The sequence below is a fragment of the Triturus cristatus genome, chromosome 9, assembly GCF_964204655.1.
Source record: "Triturus cristatus chromosome 9, aTriCri1.1, whole genome shotgun sequence".
In the NCBI taxonomy this organism is placed as follows: domain Eukaryota; kingdom Metazoa; phylum Chordata; class Amphibia; order Caudata; family Salamandridae; genus Triturus; species Triturus cristatus.
In genome coordinates this window covers 1,145,680,665-1,145,698,347 of record NC_140592.1, presented here as the reverse complement: position 1 = coordinate 1,145,698,347, position 17,683 = coordinate 1,145,680,665, and the positions used below count along the sequence as shown (strand labels likewise).

Below are 17,683 nucleotides of genomic sequence, written 5' to 3'. Positions count from 1 at the left end.
ATGTGTGGAATAAATGCTCCCACCACACTCCCCTGGAGCTGCCGTGGCTGTTCTCCTCTGCCGCAGAATGTATCGAATCGAACTTTCAGATGGAATTGTCACTCATTCTGGAGTGCGCTCTCATTTGTAGCATTATCTTTTTCGATTTGTCTCTGTCTTTCATGCTTGTACATCCTATTTTATGTAAGTCTCCCTTGCCTGTTCTTGCTTTAGGAACTCTTGGGAGCAGCTGCTGGAGCTGACCCATTTACGGGGAAATCGACTGCAAGATGCTGAAGCGATCCACAAGTCCTACTGGGACTTGACTGAGGCTCTTACGCAAATCGAGGTAAGACTCACTCACTCACTCACTCACTCACTCACTCACTCACTCACTCACTCACTCACTCACTCACTCCTAGTGTTGCGGGAGGTCTTGGCCATCAAGCTCACACAGGACAACAGATTGAATAGATCACCTTTTAGTCACCAGCAGCAATTTGCTTTTGAACACTAACAATAACATGGTATGTGTGGTCATTGGTGATGCTGCCACAGACCTGAGCAAGGGTTAGCTAAAGTGTAAAGTATGAGCAAGGGTTACCTAAAGTGTAAAGTATTTGAAAGTGGCCTAGGAAGAAGATAGTTTTACTAGCTCTTAATATGAAGATTTGGCTAAGGTGTGTATTTGGACATGTTAGTGCAACTACTAGGTTTTATTTAGCAAAGATGGGCATTAATCTATTTTTTCTATCCATGATTTAACCATTGTTGAAATCTTACCGACAGAATACTAATAGTCCATATTCAATATTCCTTCGAGTAGCAAGTAGCCAAGTATTGGGTGTTTTCACCCCAGCTATGAGCCTCGTCATGTAGTGGAACCCTTTAAAGCAATTGTAGCAGCCAAAGTGTGCAGGCCAGATGCATAAAGAGAGGTATAGAAGAGTGCAATTAAAATAATTTCAAGGGTATATGTTGTTGTGTGAGTTCTGTGACCCAGTTTATTTAAAATGGCACCAACTGCATAGCATGTATGCCATGCAGTATGTCGAGAAACAGTGAATTGTTGGACACTACATTGCCACCAATACATTGTGGGATATATATTGTCTCGGGGGGAGGCGGGCAGCAGCACTCTTTTTAATTTATTTAATTAAGTTACCCATCCCATGGCTATTTGATTAAGTAACCCTTACTCTTACCTTGTTTATATTTCTTACCTTTACTGATGTATTGTCCACGATGTAGCGGTGAAGATATTGTGGCCCAAGCTTTATTGAACTTGATACAGTATATTTGACTACTGGTGACCTGCGATCATGAGGGCTTGACAATATGGGTCAGGCATTCTGTAAGCTCCTAGTGGTGAAGCCTGAGCTCAAAAATCGATGAAAAAAGAGGGTCTATATTTAACTTCAAGAAGAGAGAAAGTTGCCAGATCCTGAGCCCATTCTTCTCAGTGATCATTCCAGTTTGGGAATTATGTGGACTACAGTAAAAGCACGACAAGAGCGTGTATAAGGATGCAGAGCATTATGGTTACACTCTAGTTTTTCCTGGACCACATCTTCAACTCACTGGAAATGAAGGGCAATGCTACAGCAAGTGCAGGCTTAGAGAACTCAAGAAGTGATGGGTCACTCATCCTCCGTGTTAATCAGATTGTTAATTAATGGACTGAAAGCAAGTCGTTTGGGTATTGAGATTTAAGCTCTGCTTTGCTGCGAGCATGATATAATGGAGATGAAAACCCACTGAAAGAACCAGTGCTTAGTACCTAGGTGATCTACTCCATCCCTCAGGAGAACACCTAGACATAGCAGTGGTTTGCCTTTTCTCATGACCTCATGCACGTCGACATGCAGGAGCCCCTGTCTACTGATCATCAAGTGTTTGTACATGGTTAAGAATGTAGGAATCCAGATAATATGCAGCGGTATGGAATCCATCTGGAACTTAGTGCACAGGACACGCTTCCTTGCTTTCCTTGTTGGCATGGACGAGTACAGCAAGTGGACTATGAGGAGACAGAGATCAGGTTAGAGATCATTTCTCACACTGTCATGTTGAAGGACAAATGCTGCTCAGGTGGCTTGCGGGAAATTTGAGAAAAGAGTCCCTCCTGATAGGAAAAGCATTGGCATAGCCAATAGGTCTCGCCTTTGGAACCTCATAAGTATTTAGCTATGCAGCACAATATCCTCGGTGCAACAACATTAACTGTTGCAAGGCAATACTCTTATAAGGTCCCAAAGGCGAGACCTATTGGCTATGCCAATGCTTGTTTCTATAAGTTCCTGGGTTCCTGGGGCGGGGTTGGGGAACACCCTCCAAACAAACACACCTCCCAGAGACAGGGTCACTGCGCTCGCTCTCACTGGGGGCTGCTTCGAACATGTTTTTACCAGAATTGACTTCAGTTCCCAGAATAGAAAGCGCTCCTCGTTGCTTTTCGGTGCTACTAAAGGCTGAGAATACATGAATCGCAAGCAGTGTATAACTCACAACTGTTGCTCGACAGGGCTAGATGCCCAAATGCAACAGGTTCCAGGATTCCGGTGAAAACTGGAGCGTTTGAAATATCTCTCCCCTTGCCCACGTTTCCAAGGTGTCCTCCTCAAGGGCTGTGTCACTCGGGAGTCCAGAAGAGCCCAATGTGGACTGCACGCGCCACACTCTCTGATGGTTAAAGAGTTTAACACCCTCTGCCCCGCTGAGGCTTCAGGATGTTGTGTACACGTGGCCTTATCTGCAGTAGACCAGTAAGGATGCCATGGGTCCTGGTGCAATCAAGGAACATGGCCTTCCCCACTGCTGTTGGGGTAGCAAACTACAGCAATTATGAGGGCTCAGTGGACACCGGTGCCACTGCACCTGCCGCACCAATGGTAGCTATATAAACACACCCTCCTCTCTCCTTGCCCTCAGCGGAAGGCGTGCTACCTACGTCTGCACATATCGTGTTAAAATGATGCAAACATTAAATAAATCAAGCATATCCATGCACACATTGTACTACAATATATTGTAGCGTGGGCACGTTTTTTGGGTGGGGGCGGAGTCATGAATATATTGTTCCCATCTTTAGACATTATGCTCGTACACGATTCCTAATAGTTAAACAGGCCTTCATGCCTTAGTGTTTTTGTGTCATTTTGGAATACTTGATTACGTCGTTAAGGTGCAACACACGTGATGCAAAACAAAGAAAGGAACTCTGTTCTGGGCCTGTTTGAGTTAACGAGCGTTTATCATTAAACGCACTAATAATGGACCCAGCCACCTTCTTCCAAGGTACTTGCTCCAAAAAAGCCCAATCCGACAATCTGTCCCAGTCAGACATTTGTAATGTGGAAACACATTATGTAGAAAGTTTTACTCCTTAAACTCGAGGATTACTGCACCAGACTTTCCATTTATGCCAAGCTCTTTTAAGGGCAACCTATATTTTTCTCTACTGTTAAGAAGTGGGTACCGAGAGCCAGCCAGCTATAAAAACAATTACAATATATACATCAAAGCATCTGGGAGCAGCATAAGCAATGGTAAATCATGTTATTGGTATTACCGGACGACCCGCGTTTTGGTGGCTTTATAGAACTTGACCATATGAAAATTATGAATAAGTATTTCAAAATAACATTTCTATTTGGTGTACATTGTATATTATTATTTGGGAAGCGTTCAAACACGATGTTATGGTTCAAGCTCAACAAGTATTTCATGGTATCTATGGCAGCTGGTAGGTCCATCTGTCCCGGGGCCTCTCCACATATCATCATGGCGACGAGGCCCACAGATTTCCTTGGGGACTTCTGTGTCTTTGTGAGGAAAAATTGTAAAAGCGCTTAGAAATGTTATCGAAATTCATTCAGACGAATCTCAACTTCCCGAAACACGGAATCCGCAAATGCGAAGTTCGGGTACCCCGCTCATATTGCGCTATTTATCACTACATGTTGTGGAGTCGCTTGTGAGATGTTTTTATATGTCAGTTTATCCATCCACCTATAAGCCTCCACATGGCAGCCTCACACGTAGCTGACAACTGTCGCTTCTGCAGCAGAGTGTGTGTGACAGTGCGTGTGAGTACAACCCATAACAAAAACTGTGGAGGAGGTAAGAGACGGAGACAAGAGGGTAAATGAGAAAGGGGAAATCGAAGGAAGGCGTGGGGAAGGAGGGATTGACAGGTAGGAGCAGGATGGAAGAATGGGAAAAGAGAGGAAAATGGGATGGAGGGAGAAGTAATTGTGGGGTTGAATGGAGGAGGTTATAAAAGGAAGGCATTGAGAGATGGAGTAGTGAGAGAAAAGAAGTAAAGAAAGAAGGTGTAGCGAGGAAGGGAACAAGACAGGATGTACGAATGAATAGATGAAAAGAAGGATGAGTGAGTGGACAGGGGAGAGGAAGGAAGGAAGGATTGGTGGACCGAGTAGGGGAGAAGGAAGGAAGGAAATGAACTGTTGCCTGTGTAATGGTTAACAGATGCAGCCGTCCAAGAGAGAAATAAAACGGTACTGGAATCATTAAATGCACAGAACACTGTATTATATGTCAGGGCGCTTTGAAGTGTTGAAAGTTGTAACAGTGGGGCCCATCTGAGGCACTTTACAGGAAAGCAGTAAACACATGAAGTACCAGCAGGCCGTCCTGACGCGGGGGGCACCGCAGGTGCTAATGCGAAAGCTCCCCGCCCCTGGGAAACTACCATTGCACGACCCGAACCCTCTACAATCATAGGACGTTTGGAGCGCACTGTACAAGCAAACACATTTCATAAGAACGATATTTTTTAAAAAAATCGCTGTATAAGCAACATCCATTCACAAGCATGTTATTAGAAAAATAATTTTAAACGTAATAACTCATCACATAGAGACTAAGAGAATGCCTTCGATAATATATGCATTTGGCATGCCAAGCGATACAAAATTAAAGCAATATGGCCCTGATTAAAACATACATAGTCATGTATAATATCTGTTGAATACCACATGCGTTAATTATTAAGAAAAGTGTATGCAATGAATGCTTATACGACATGCCCATTGAAGCAGAAGCGTTTTAAAAGCATTGGCATTTTATAAAAATGTCACAAGCATAGCTTAAGACACTATAAATACATATGGTGGTAAAATGATACTATGTTACAAAAGTAAAGAATATTAAATTTGAAAAAAACGTAAACTTTCTCACACAGGTAAACTGTGTATATACATACTATATCATTGGTGTTTCAGGGATGGATATTTTATAATGAAAAAAGCTGCAAAAGTGAAAGTAATGGCCAGTGATGCGGAGGAAGAGATAAGAAAGGCAGATGGCGGCTGTGCGCGTGCACGTGAGCGTGCACGCAAGCTTGAGGCCAGGAAAAGCTTGTGGGTAGCACTTTGAAAACCCCCTTACTAAAAGTCGAGCAAGCAGCGCATGCGCTGCTCTAGGCTCGACCTAAACAGGAAGAACAACAGGTAATTGCTGTTGAGCGAAGCAAAGGCCTAACTGTGTACACACAGAGAGAAAGGAAGATAGTGCGTCTGTGAATCACAGACAGGAACTGAATATCTTAATTAGAAAGGAGGTCTGAAGCAGTGTTACTGCTTTTTGTTGATGTATGGAAATGAAGGCATTGCAGTTGTGTGAGTTACCATCAGTGATAGGTAGCCTATTGCCCAGCAGCATTAAGAGTGATGTAGTGGTGTTAGAGGCCCCTCAAGCTAAAGAGCTAGATCTGCTGTTGAAAATGGTCAGAACGGTCACCAGGGCTCGAGTAACCATATAGGACACAAGAACTCTTCCCCACCTCCTTCCCATCAAAGGGCTGAGGACCAGAGGGCTGATCTTAGGAATGGATGGGCAGATGAATTGTTAAGTTTCCAACCTGGCAAATATCAATTAGGTGACACACATAATATTATTGCAGACCTGGGCATACATTGACCACCATTGTAAGGACCACAATATTAATATATATATAAATAATTCTCATCCAAATGTAATGCGAGTGAATTTATCCAAAGTGCTTATCTTGAAAATATAACATGTTCTGACCCTCATTGGTAAACCTTGTACACCAGTGGTGTAAGAAAGTATGCAGTGTTATCTGTTTGTTTGCCTTAGGTATGGTCTAACACCATGTTTTAGATTTGTACATATTTACCATATTCTTCTATTCTGTGACAGGAGAAGATCATGAGTGTTCCAGATGGCATTGCTAATGATCTGAGCGGTGTACAGTCCCAACTGCGCAAACATGAGGCGTTGGAGCATGGGTTGAGTGGAAATGAGCAGCAGGTATGCAACCATTGTCACATTTACCTTGTCAGGCCTTCTTACTTATCCAGACAGCTAGTTAACCCTAATGATTGTTTTGATCATTTTACAAAAAATAATCTGCAGTTACTTTCCAAATACGGATGTTTAGCTACCCTCTGAAGTAAGTTCCCACTTGATATTGTTTTGGCACTTCCTGGAGAAGTCATCAGTGTTTTGGACCATAGATGCACCTTTCTGCTCATATGTCATCAGTTCTATCTTGCACAATCTATTGTCGACCACATAAAAGCTATAGAGAATGTTCAATGTCAGACCATAGGACCGGATGGTAGAAGCAACTCAAGAGTGAAGAGAAGATACGCTTCATAACATTAGGGTGCCCTTGCTGTGTAGTTTAACACAGTGTGCCATGGGCTCTCTTGTAGATAAATCAGAAACTGCTAACAAAAGGGTCAAGAATAGCAGAAAAATCACAGAGATCAGATTAAATACCTAATACTCCACTGATACATGTGACTACCTTCACCACTGCATGATCACTTACTTTTCTGTATTACCCCCTCTGCCCAGTGATGCAGCAGTAAGTGGAACCGGGGAGAAGTAGGGACAGGGAGGCAGATCTTAACAGTGGGCCATACCTTTCAGAGCATCAAAATTAGGAGACCATACCAGCAGATTGTTTTGCCACCAATATACTGTGTTCTGATAATCAAAAGAGGAAAAGAATATGTGATGGATATTCATTGAAAACGTTTAATTATTCCTAAAACAGGACTGTGAGGAGACAAAGAAGATAATCAAATGCTACTAGATTTTCAGCAAAGGGGAAAATTCAAGATTAAGAGAGTGTGTGAGCGCAAGTAAAGCAGAGCATGGCACATAAATATTCATTAGAATGGTGCTTGTTCAACTGATAGCTGTGGTGAGTGGAACAGCAGTGACCCTAAGTTCCATCAGAAAAAGCATAATCTGAATGATTCTAGGCAACAACAGAAAATTTAGCCGCGCCCTTTCTTTACCCCAGAGGGTAAGAGTGGAGTTTCCTACATTCAAGCACAAGCCAGCATTAATCATAGATTTAATGTATCCCATAAGTGAATACTGATTGGAATGTACTGCTACCATGAGTATCTAGAGGGGCAATTCCTCTGGCTCAGACAGTGGTGCTAGCTTTAATGTAAAAAATCAGCACATTTAAATATATAGGATTTGCCACCCTCCAATGTATTGTGTACTTATGGCGGACCCACACTATAACATCTACGGAGTGCAGGGCTAGATTTTCATTGCTGCAGTGGAAAAGTCTATTAATGAATCGTTACTTCTCTTTACTTTTAATATCAGTCATCTAGATTTACCCATTCCCATAGATACGTTCAAGTCACTGTAGTCTCAATACATTTCAGTGCATAGCATGTGTTTGGAAAGTTTTAGAATGTCTTCTTTTAGAGCGGTCTAGGTCTTTATCATCAGCATGAGTGTGAGAAATAGGGTTGTTGGTTGATGAGGGTAAGACCCTATTCAAGCAACAGCCACAGTCCTTTGTCCTTTTCAGGGTGCACCGCTAAAAGTCATTACATTAACCTGTGCTTAATCCTCAGGTAGCTTGGGACAAAAACAGTCAGGCTCAACATAGAGGCAATGTGTAAAGTATTTATGCAGCACACAAAATAGTCATAAAGTGAAAACACAACACAAGAAAATTCCCACACCAATTTAGAAAAATATAGTAAAATATAATAAATTATTTGGCAGGAAAATGACAAAAATCCAATCATTAGAACCGGGGATATGCCATTTTAAAGGTTTCCGGTAAGTGTAACGCCTAAAAGCACAAAGAGCCACTCGCTGTTATCTGGTCGTGCGAGACTAACAAAAGTCAAAAGTTCAGGCCAACCGCGATGGAGCGCAGGCCTGATACAGGGACCAGGTTGTCCTGCTGAAAAAGTTACCTTCTAAAATCCAGCTTAAAGAGTTTAATTCACGATGGAGGAGGCTGCGAGGAGCAGAGAGAGTGTCGCGGATGGTCGTAGCTGTAGTGCGAAAAGCAGGCTGGGTGTTGCGAAGAGTCGACGCTGTAGCACGAAGATCCTGTTGGGCGTCGCAGACTGTCGTTGCTGGAGATTTGCGTTGGTGGTCACTGTAGGTTGTCGATGCTGTAGCGCGAAGTGCAGATTTTGCTTTGCCGGTTGCCGCTGGCAGTCCTTGTAGCACAAAGAGCAGGTTCACCAGAGGTTCAGTGGGTGTGGGCAGCAAGATCTTGGAGCGAACGGACTGGTTTGTGGTTGCGAAGTGTCCAAAACCTAAGGATTTCTCCTTTTCTTCAAGGAGGTGCTCAAGTGATCTTCAGTCTCAGAGAGAAAAAGGATGAAAGTGCTGTGCATGTTCTCCTAATTGACACCTAAATCACTAAAAAGAGCATGGGTATTAAATGACCCAGGTAAGAATACATACTGTCACTAGCACAATAGCCTACAGGGATTGAGAAAATATTTTAGGGGTTTCCTCACCCACAACTTCTCGTGGAATGCTACATCATCAGCAGCCCCCCACACCGAGTAGGCTAGTATCACTCAAGTGGACTTAAGGATAAGGATAGCTCTTACGTATTTTGTTTATTCAGGACAGATACATGGTTCCAGATATAATAGTTAAAATACAAGTGATTAGGTGATCCATTGATTTCACCCATGAACCACTTACATTTTTGTAATTGTACCAAGGACCCCTGTCAATAAAAGAAGATTTCTTGGGTGTGCCCTTAGATATTTTTAATTACTATATTTTGACCCATGTATGTGGGTGAAACGGCCCCTTAAATATCTTTTTGATCCCTGAAGCTATTGTGCTTGTGACCTGTATGTATTCTTACCCAGGGTCATTTAATGCCCACGCTCTTTTTCATGATTTAGGACCTTAACTGATGCCACAGCAAAGGTACAGGATGATGGAGGTACCTCTTGGGGATCAGCAACTCAAGCAAGCTTTGGCCAGCTGGGCTTAGGCTGGTACAGTTACAGAAGGTCAGTGGGGCAGTTTGCAGAGAGGCCTCTGAAACTTGCTATGTCCCTGTAGCTCAGATCAGGAGGTCAGTCAGCTAACCCTTGGAGTAACTTCAGCCTGGGATGAAGGGTGCAAGCAGGGCAGTCCTCAAGCAACATGATAGCAGGACGTCCTTCTTCTGTAGTAACCACAGGTCTAGGAGTGCACTGAAGAGTGGGTTTGAGAGTCCCCTTTTTTATGCCTGGTGCCCACTTTGAAGAGGGAGAAGCTTCTTGAGTTCCTCCTACAGAGGTGTTTGATATTTCCTGTCTTCCTGTCCTGGTCCCATTCTGGCAGGGGTCACAATAGGCTTAATGTGAAGTCCTTTGTGTATGAGCTGAGCTAGTGCCTTTGAAGTGCAAGTGGGGTGGGTGACAGCTCCACCTCCCTCATCCTGCCAGAGATGGCCAATCCTGTCAACCCCCAGACCCTCTATTGTAGTACTGTATCAGAGAAATACACCAAAGGACAACTACATCTAGTCATGTGACCCAGGAACAGGCTGGAGGCACCAAATGATTAGACAGTAAAAGGCCAACTTTCTAAAAGAGGCATTTTCAGAATTATGATTTAAAATCCAAGTCTATCATTAAAGAGGGTTATAAATTACAAATCTTAAGACATCAACCATGACTTTACTACCTGCTCCCAATCAAATGTTATCACTGTTTAAATGTATTAGGGTAATCCAATGTTAGCCTATGGGGAGGTAGGTCTTGCAATAGTGAAAAACCTAAAAGTTTTCAACCAGAACATGTAAAACTTAAAAGTGCATGTCCAACTTTTTAAATACAATAAAGAGTCCTAAGGCCATCAAAAACAATTTCAGCAAAAGTTTAAATGTAATAGAGTTACCCATTGTTATCCAATGGTAGAGGTAGACCTTGCAATAGTGAAAAACAGATTTGAGAGTTTTTCACTATCAGGACATGTAAAACTTAAAAGTACATGTCTGGCTTTTTAAGGCAATCCAGAGTCCTAAGGCCAACAAAAACAATTTCAGCAAAACAGGAGGAGTGAAGGCAAAACGTTTGGGGGCAGACCAGCCTAAGACTGTCAGGTCTAAAAATGATGTAGAGTGAATAAAATAGTACCTGCTTCTCCAATCAGATACAGCTGTCAGGTTATTAGAACCAAGAAGTGATACTGTGAAACCTCCTATAGAGGCCATGTAAACAAGGGTGCCTGCACTTTTACCTATGGGTACTTGAGACACTGAATTTCGAAGTACCCATAAGGGACATTTAGTGCAACTGAGGAAACCTTAAGGACAACACAAGAATATTTTGATGGGCTCATCTATTCCTGTAAAAGAAAACAACATTAAAGCATGGGTTTTCAGTAAACAAGACACCCTCCAAATTTCTGTTTGGTTTTTCAGACTATTTTATGATGCTATTCATATTGAGCTTACTGATAGTACAAATTAGCCAAAAATAGGATTAAACAGTACTTTTGGGAAACACCCCTCTGAACGACAGTTTATTTAGAGCAAAAAAGAAAACAGGAAACAATGCTCTATTGCAAAGTATACACACAGTAGGAATTACACTCTGCTCTTTTGTGAATCTTGGAATACTGCACTGTCCTATCATGCCCAGCTGGCTGTCCATTAGGCAGGTCTTTTCTTGGCACTGTGAGAGAAAGACCGGGAACATAATCCTGTATTCTGCAAAGCTGTGTTTTGTTAAGAAACCAAACTCTTTTGGGCAGAGGGCGAGGGGGTGAGCTTCATTCAGCATCTAAGGCTGTTTTCTTTTTTGCACCATTTTCTAGGCAAAACGGTTCTATTTTCCCTGACTTTTCTTAGTTGTCTTCCACCTCCCAGTGCTTTTGGTGACTACGCCTGTGCTTTTAGACAAATGCACATCTTATGGAGGGAAGATGTTGAGGTATGATGATGATGCTTGTGTGGTGCCCCCTCCTTCCTGGGTTGCAAAAAACAAAAGCAGATGAGTTACGTTATCCATCAAGGATTGTGGGATTTGCCAGAAATTGTTGTTTAAAGGCTAAGGGACAGGTATGAGATCAGCCTTATGCCAAAAAAAGGAGAAATTGGACACATGGAGCCCAGATATGTCACCATCTGGGTATTTGAGCAAGAGGCATAGACAAGAGAAGAATTCTGAGAGACACAGATGTCATGCTGATCCCCAATTTGGTTCTGCCAGTTCAGAAAGAGGGAAATGGTACAGGTTTTTGCTTTTGGATTCAGACTCAGATGCTTCGTCTTATAGTTGGCAGGATCTCTCATCAGCATCGCAGAGTAATTTCCATCTAGGGTTCTCTCCTATTGACAATCTAGTGGTCTCCATGAGCTCTCGGGCAGAGCTTTGATAGAGCTTAATCTGAAGACTAGAGCACCAGTGGTCAGTACCCCTATTAGGTTTGAGACAATCTGAAGAAAACTGCAAGCTTGTTCCTGGACTGTTGGAGCCCATGATGGATAACATTGTGAATTCATTGTCTATTTGGACTGTAAATCTTTGTCTGGAGAAGAAGTCCAGATCAGATGACTTGAATCCCAGCTACTTGAAGAATGTACTTCCAGTTCATTCCTTTTTCATGGCCGTGTTGGAAGAAGTGTAATGCGGCTAGAATTACTTCTTCTAATCCACCAGAGAAAATTAATAGGAAGTGGGATTTAACAGGCAGGAGTGTATGCCAGACTTTGTCTGAAATAGTGATAGCAGCCAATTCCTCTACCCTTTTGAGCCACTATGATTGCTTTCTTTGGAATTCAATAAGTCATACCCAGGAATATCTTCCAAGAGAGAAATGGGAGGATTTTATGGAAATAGAAAAGGATGGAATTCTGACTTCACTCTGATTGCTGTAGCATGAGACATAGCTGACCTGGCCACAGTAGACTTTTTCCGAGGCGTCTCAATAAGGTGCTCCTCCTTATATAGTTTTATGTTTTTGTCTCCTCATGCACAACAGAAGATGCTAGGATTTCTTGCAATGCAACATCTCTTATTGGTCTTTGAGTGAATCACAAAAAAAAGAAGACTGTCGGGAACTCTAAAGTCATATGGCCTGGAGAAGAGGAAGATGTTTTTACAGGTGCAGTTTAAATACTGTACACTATAGGCAAACAACACTTGTACATCCCATGTTGGAAACAGCAGAGCCAGGAGAAGGAACAGCAGCAGCAACATTCCTTACATAGGCAAAAGTCTTCCCAGGGGAGAGGCGGGGACAAGCAGCCGTCTGCTATCACAGGGATGGTACCAGGAAAACAATGACATCTTCATCCTGCTTCCATCATTAAGTACCAAAGTGACAAGAAGTATTTCCAGTCATCTCGCTGCATGGCAGGAAATTACAAAAAATCAGTGGGTGCTAGATATTGAGCAGAATGAATGCTGAACTAGCTGGTTCAGACACCCCTAACATTTCTAGAGAAAGAAACAATACAGCTAATGCTGAGAGATCAGTGGGACGAAGGAATGGACTACTGTTATTTCTTGATCAGGAAAAAAGTTGCCAAACAAGATATTCATCCCATTTTAGATCTACAAAACGGCAAAGAGATGGGTGCTGAGAAGAAAATTCAGGATGTTGATCATATTTTCCCACATCTTCAATAGCCTGTTGGATCTGGATTTACAGGAAACCAATTGTCATGTACCCATACGCAAGATTCAAAGATTTTTCCTAAGATTTAAAATCATCAAGACACACTCTCAGTACAAAGGTCTGCCTTTTTGCCTGTGATTTTCTCCCAGAGTTTTAAAAAAAAAGTTGTGGTTGTAATTCCAGCTTTTGTCTGTACTAATGAATTGTATGTCTGTTCATTCGTAGAGGATTAGTTGATTAAGGTTTCCTCTCCCCCAAGACGTTTTCCACACCTGCTGTTCACAATAGACCTACTTTCAAATTTGGGTTTTCGTATAAACAAAGCGTCATTAGTTCCTATACAAACAGTTCCATACTTAGAGAAACAGTCTTGGACCTGACAAAAAAGATTGTTTAATTTCTAGGTCTTCAATTCTGGCTGCTTCAGTATCCTTTAGCTTGTCAGGTGTCTTGGCTTCTGGGATCAGTGGCTTCATGCATTTTTCTGGTCTGTGATGTGAGGTTGCACATGATACCCCTTCAAGAGTCTTTGGACAATGAATGGTACCAGGAGTCAGGAAGTTGAGATGACAAAGTGCAGCTGTTTAAAATGCTCTGTAGTTCTTGTGATGGTGGCACAAGAATTCCTGTCTGGTGTACCCTCAGTGCTCCACTGCCCTCAGAGACCTTTACAAAAGGCGCCTCTTAGGAGGACTGTGGAGTCCACATGGAGAATCTAACAATTCTATGGCTGTGGTCTCCTTCGTAAACACGGTATCACATCCACATCACCATGATGGATTTGAGAGTGGTTTATCTAGCAATGACGTCTCTCTTGCCCATGATTCAGTCAGGCCCTCTTCTGCTTCAAATGGACAATATGTCAAACATGTAATGTATGTACAAGCAAAGGAGTAGAAATTCCAGGGTGGTTTCTTAAGAAGCTCAAGCACGTTGACACCGGATGCTGGCAAGAGGCCTTCAGTTGACAGTGATGCACCTTCCCAGGTTGCAAAATACAAAAGCTATTTTGTCACTTGACAAAAAACAGCTGGGATAGATTTTAAATGATTAAAAAGTACTGCCAAGCATCTTCTCCTTTTGGTGACTTCCTGAAATGGACTTCTTTGCAACAGAAGAAAATGTAAATTGCCTTTCTTATTCCTCCAGGTTTCCAGAGGCTCAATTCCTGGAAATGCAATTTTAATAAGTTGTTTGAGACTATTTTTCCATGCTTTTCCTCCAGTGCCATTTCTTCCCAAGGTGTTCACCAGGTTGAGACTTGGCAAAGCAATGATGATTTTCATTGCTCAGGACTTGCCACACATGTGGTGTTTCTTCAAATGCGTCTTAGATCACACAACAGACTGCCAATCAGATGGTATCTGCTTTTGACTCTCAAGTTCTGTGAAGGAAGGCTTGTATGAAATATTCTGCCTAACATCCTCAAAAGCAGATCCCACCAGAGGTAGTATGATGTTACAACGTATTCCGTTGCAACGCATGCCTTTACCACGCAAGCATTACAATGCGAACACCATTACCATGCATAACCTTTACCATGAATTTGCCTTTACCACGCATACCTGCACAATGAATTTCGTTATAAAAGCATGAATGTTAAAGGCATATTTGTTATAATCCCTGACCCCTGCCCTGATACCTAAAACCAGTAGATTGCACCCCCCTCCCCCCGCCCGGCCCCAACCCTTTTTTAACAAATACCCCTCCCCTGCCCTAAAAGCGGACCCAGGCACGACCCCTTCCTCCTGGACCTTCTAAAAACAACCCCTCCCTGCCAAGCGGACCCCTGTGCGAATCCCCCCCAGCCCTTCTAAAAACGACCCCTCCCCTGAGCCCTAAAAGCTGACCCCTGCACAACTCCCCCCTTAAAAAATTACCCAGCCCAAAACTGTAAATCAGTAGCCCCCCGCCCCAGGCCCAATCCACCTTACTTCTCCGCGATGTCGCCTCCTCACCAGCCCTTCTGAGGCATGGCGCATGTCCTAAAGAGGAAATGGAAGAGTCTCTCCGTTTCCTCTAACGACGCCGAGCCTTCACCACCCTTACCACACATATACCTTTACAATCCATACCTTTGCAAAAAATTATGTTGTAAAGGCATGCGTTGTAAAAGCTATCTGTGGTAACAGTGCATATGTTGTAACGCATGCGTGGTAAAGGCTATTTGTGGAAACAGCCACGTTGTAATGGCTGTTTCCCGTCAGGAAGAAACAGTACTACTTTATGTTCTTTATTTGGCAAAAATCGGTTTAAAGTTCTTTATATTAAAACACATTTGGATGCTATCACTGCTTACTGTAGGCCTCCATCTTAGATATCTCTTTTCACTATATAGTACATTATAATTTTCTGGAGGATCTTAGGATAGTTCTTCCTCAGTTAGAAGGTCTTCTCTTCCCTGTTAATTGCAAGTAGGAGCAAGGCTAAAATAGGCCTTTTGCCACACTGGTATTTTCCCTGTGGGCTGATGGCTAGGGGGCTGCTTTCAGAGCAGGATGGGCAGCCAATAAGCAGCAATACAACTATGGCCACTTTCTAGTCATGGCCGTCAGCAGTCTGGTGCTGCTTGGAATGTTTTTTGCCAGGGTTGATTCTGGTTTCCCTGTGTAGTGTTCTTTAAATTGATGCCCCCCAGCTTTGAGACAATGCATATAACTGACTTAGAGCACCTTTTCTGGAAGGTTCTTGTTTAGGGGCTGTTACGTCTGCCAGGAGGGTGAGTGAGTTTCAAGCTGTGTATACTGTTGACCATACTCATTGTTCTATCATATCAAAGTGTCATTAAGAACTCACTCCACTTTTCTCTCCAAAGTTGTTTCTGATTTTCACTTTAATTAGACCATTCCCTTGTCTACTCTTTCCAAAATCCAGCATCACAGACAGAGCGGTCTTTATATACCACTGATGTCAAGAAAACTTTACATTTATATTGAGACAAGTCCAAAGAGATACCTAGGGTCAAACAATTCTTTGTCAATTACGGTAATGTGTGCGCGGGTCTAGCTTCCTCTAATCAGACCATAGCCAAGTGGATAGCTGCCTGTACCGATATGTTATACACTACACATCATTACCTGTAAGCCTTTGGTCCTTTCCACAAGAGAGAAAATGAATACTGAGCTGTAGTGCAAAATCTCCCTTTTCCTGCCATTTTGATGGCCACCACTTAAAGGTGAGTCCATACTTCTGCTACACATCATTGTCTGGACTCAGGTTCCAGTAAAGATACTTTAGTGGGCTCGGTTTCTCTTTGTAACTTATTTGGCTAAGAGTTCAGCTCTGAGACTCTGATTGTGCTATTAAGAGTGGGTTAGCTTACTACTCCATTCTAACTTTTATGAATATCAGAGAGAATCCTGTGGTGAAGATGCAAATGTTACTTACTGGTTCTTCACCATGGGTGTTCTCTTGAATTCTCAAAAGCCCTGCCCCACTCCCAGCTTTTAGGGCCACAGATAATAAACTGGATTCTGTAAATTTATCTTTGCCTTGTTCCAGATATGAACAACCTAACTGACACCCTGCTTGGCATGATGAGATAGTGCAGTTACCCAAAATTCTTAATGCAGGTGCACTTAATTCTTAATGTGTGTATGCTTTTTAGGGGCATCATTTCCTTTTTTTCCCCCTCTAAATATATAATTGTCTCGAGTGGTGTTTTCAATCAAGCGTACTGTTTTATCCTTCGTTGGCTAATTAGTATTTAAAAAAAAAAAGATAAAAAGAGTAAACGTTTCCTTTTGGCCTGTTTACTGTTTATTTGGTGTAATGAAAAATTTCCTAGGTATCATAACAGAAAGTTTCAATTCTATTAAGGACGCGGAGGCGAGGATTATGCCTCACTTTCTTGACTTTATTAAACAGCAGCCAATGTTGAGGATCGTGATGCCCTGATTGGGTGCAGTTAGAGGCTGTTCTCCTATTGGACTTTCTTGTTTTCTTTGGACTTCCTGGGTCTCATGGGAATGGTAGTTGTTTAATGCTTTGTGAAATGGCTGTTGTTCAATAAAGTGAGGCATAATCCTCGCCTCCGGTCCTGACATAGAATCGAAGAGCGCAACAATGTTTTTAAAACTAATGCGGTCTGGAATATTGCTCAAGAGAGGAGATATTCAACCTTTTATAAATTCAGAGAGATTTCCCAAGGTGAAGAACTGTGATTATAGGTAATTAACTCTTCCTTTAATGAGGTGCCATTCCCAGGATTTCCTGAACAACACACTGTTCTCATCTTGGATTAGTCCTGAGAAAGATTTTCAGATACATAGAAGTCAATAGATAAAGGACTACCTCGGTATGTGGGGATGTTAATTCTGGAAATCACCTTCAATGATCCTTTCTGTGAATGGAGATTTGAGCTTGAAGAACAAGTTACTTACCTTCGGTAACGATGTATCTGTAAGAAACATTAGTTAGTTAGATTCCTCACCTTAGAATATCCCCAGGCGTCAGGCTGGATCCGGAAAGATTTTTGTAGCAATACCCCTTGCGTGTCGCTAGGCGTCGTCTGCGGCTCCGCGTCCATCGTTGGCGTCGTGCGCCGGAATGACATAGTCGGAGTACTTAGACGCCGCCCTCGCGCGTTGACGTCAGTTCTTGTACATAGCTTTCCGCGCCAGGAACGCAGAGCCATGCAAGAGACCGACACTGGTGCCAAAAAATCTAGGGCCCTGAAAAGGATAACCTTAACCCTAGATGTCAGTTCGCAGAACGGGGAGGATGGGTGGGTCGGTGAGGAATCTTACTAACTAATGTTTCTTACAGATACATCGTTACCAAAGGTAAGTAACTTGTTCAT

General features: G+C 42.6%; 1 protein-coding gene across 1 annotated transcript in view; it reads left to right on the top strand.

Moving 5' to 3' along the window:
* Nucleotides 1–17,683, top strand: part of SPTBN5 (spectrin beta, non-erythrocytic 5) — a 1,776,766-nt gene that overhangs the window by 678,592 nt on the left and 1,080,491 nt on the right. The window contains exons 32-33 of the mRNA XM_085627084.1: nt 214–328; nt 6,166–6,276. Coding sequence (XP_085483210.1) covers nt 214–328; nt 6,166–6,276 — 226 coding nt within the window. The remainder of the gene's footprint in view (nt 1–213; nt 329–6,165; nt 6,277–17,683) is intronic.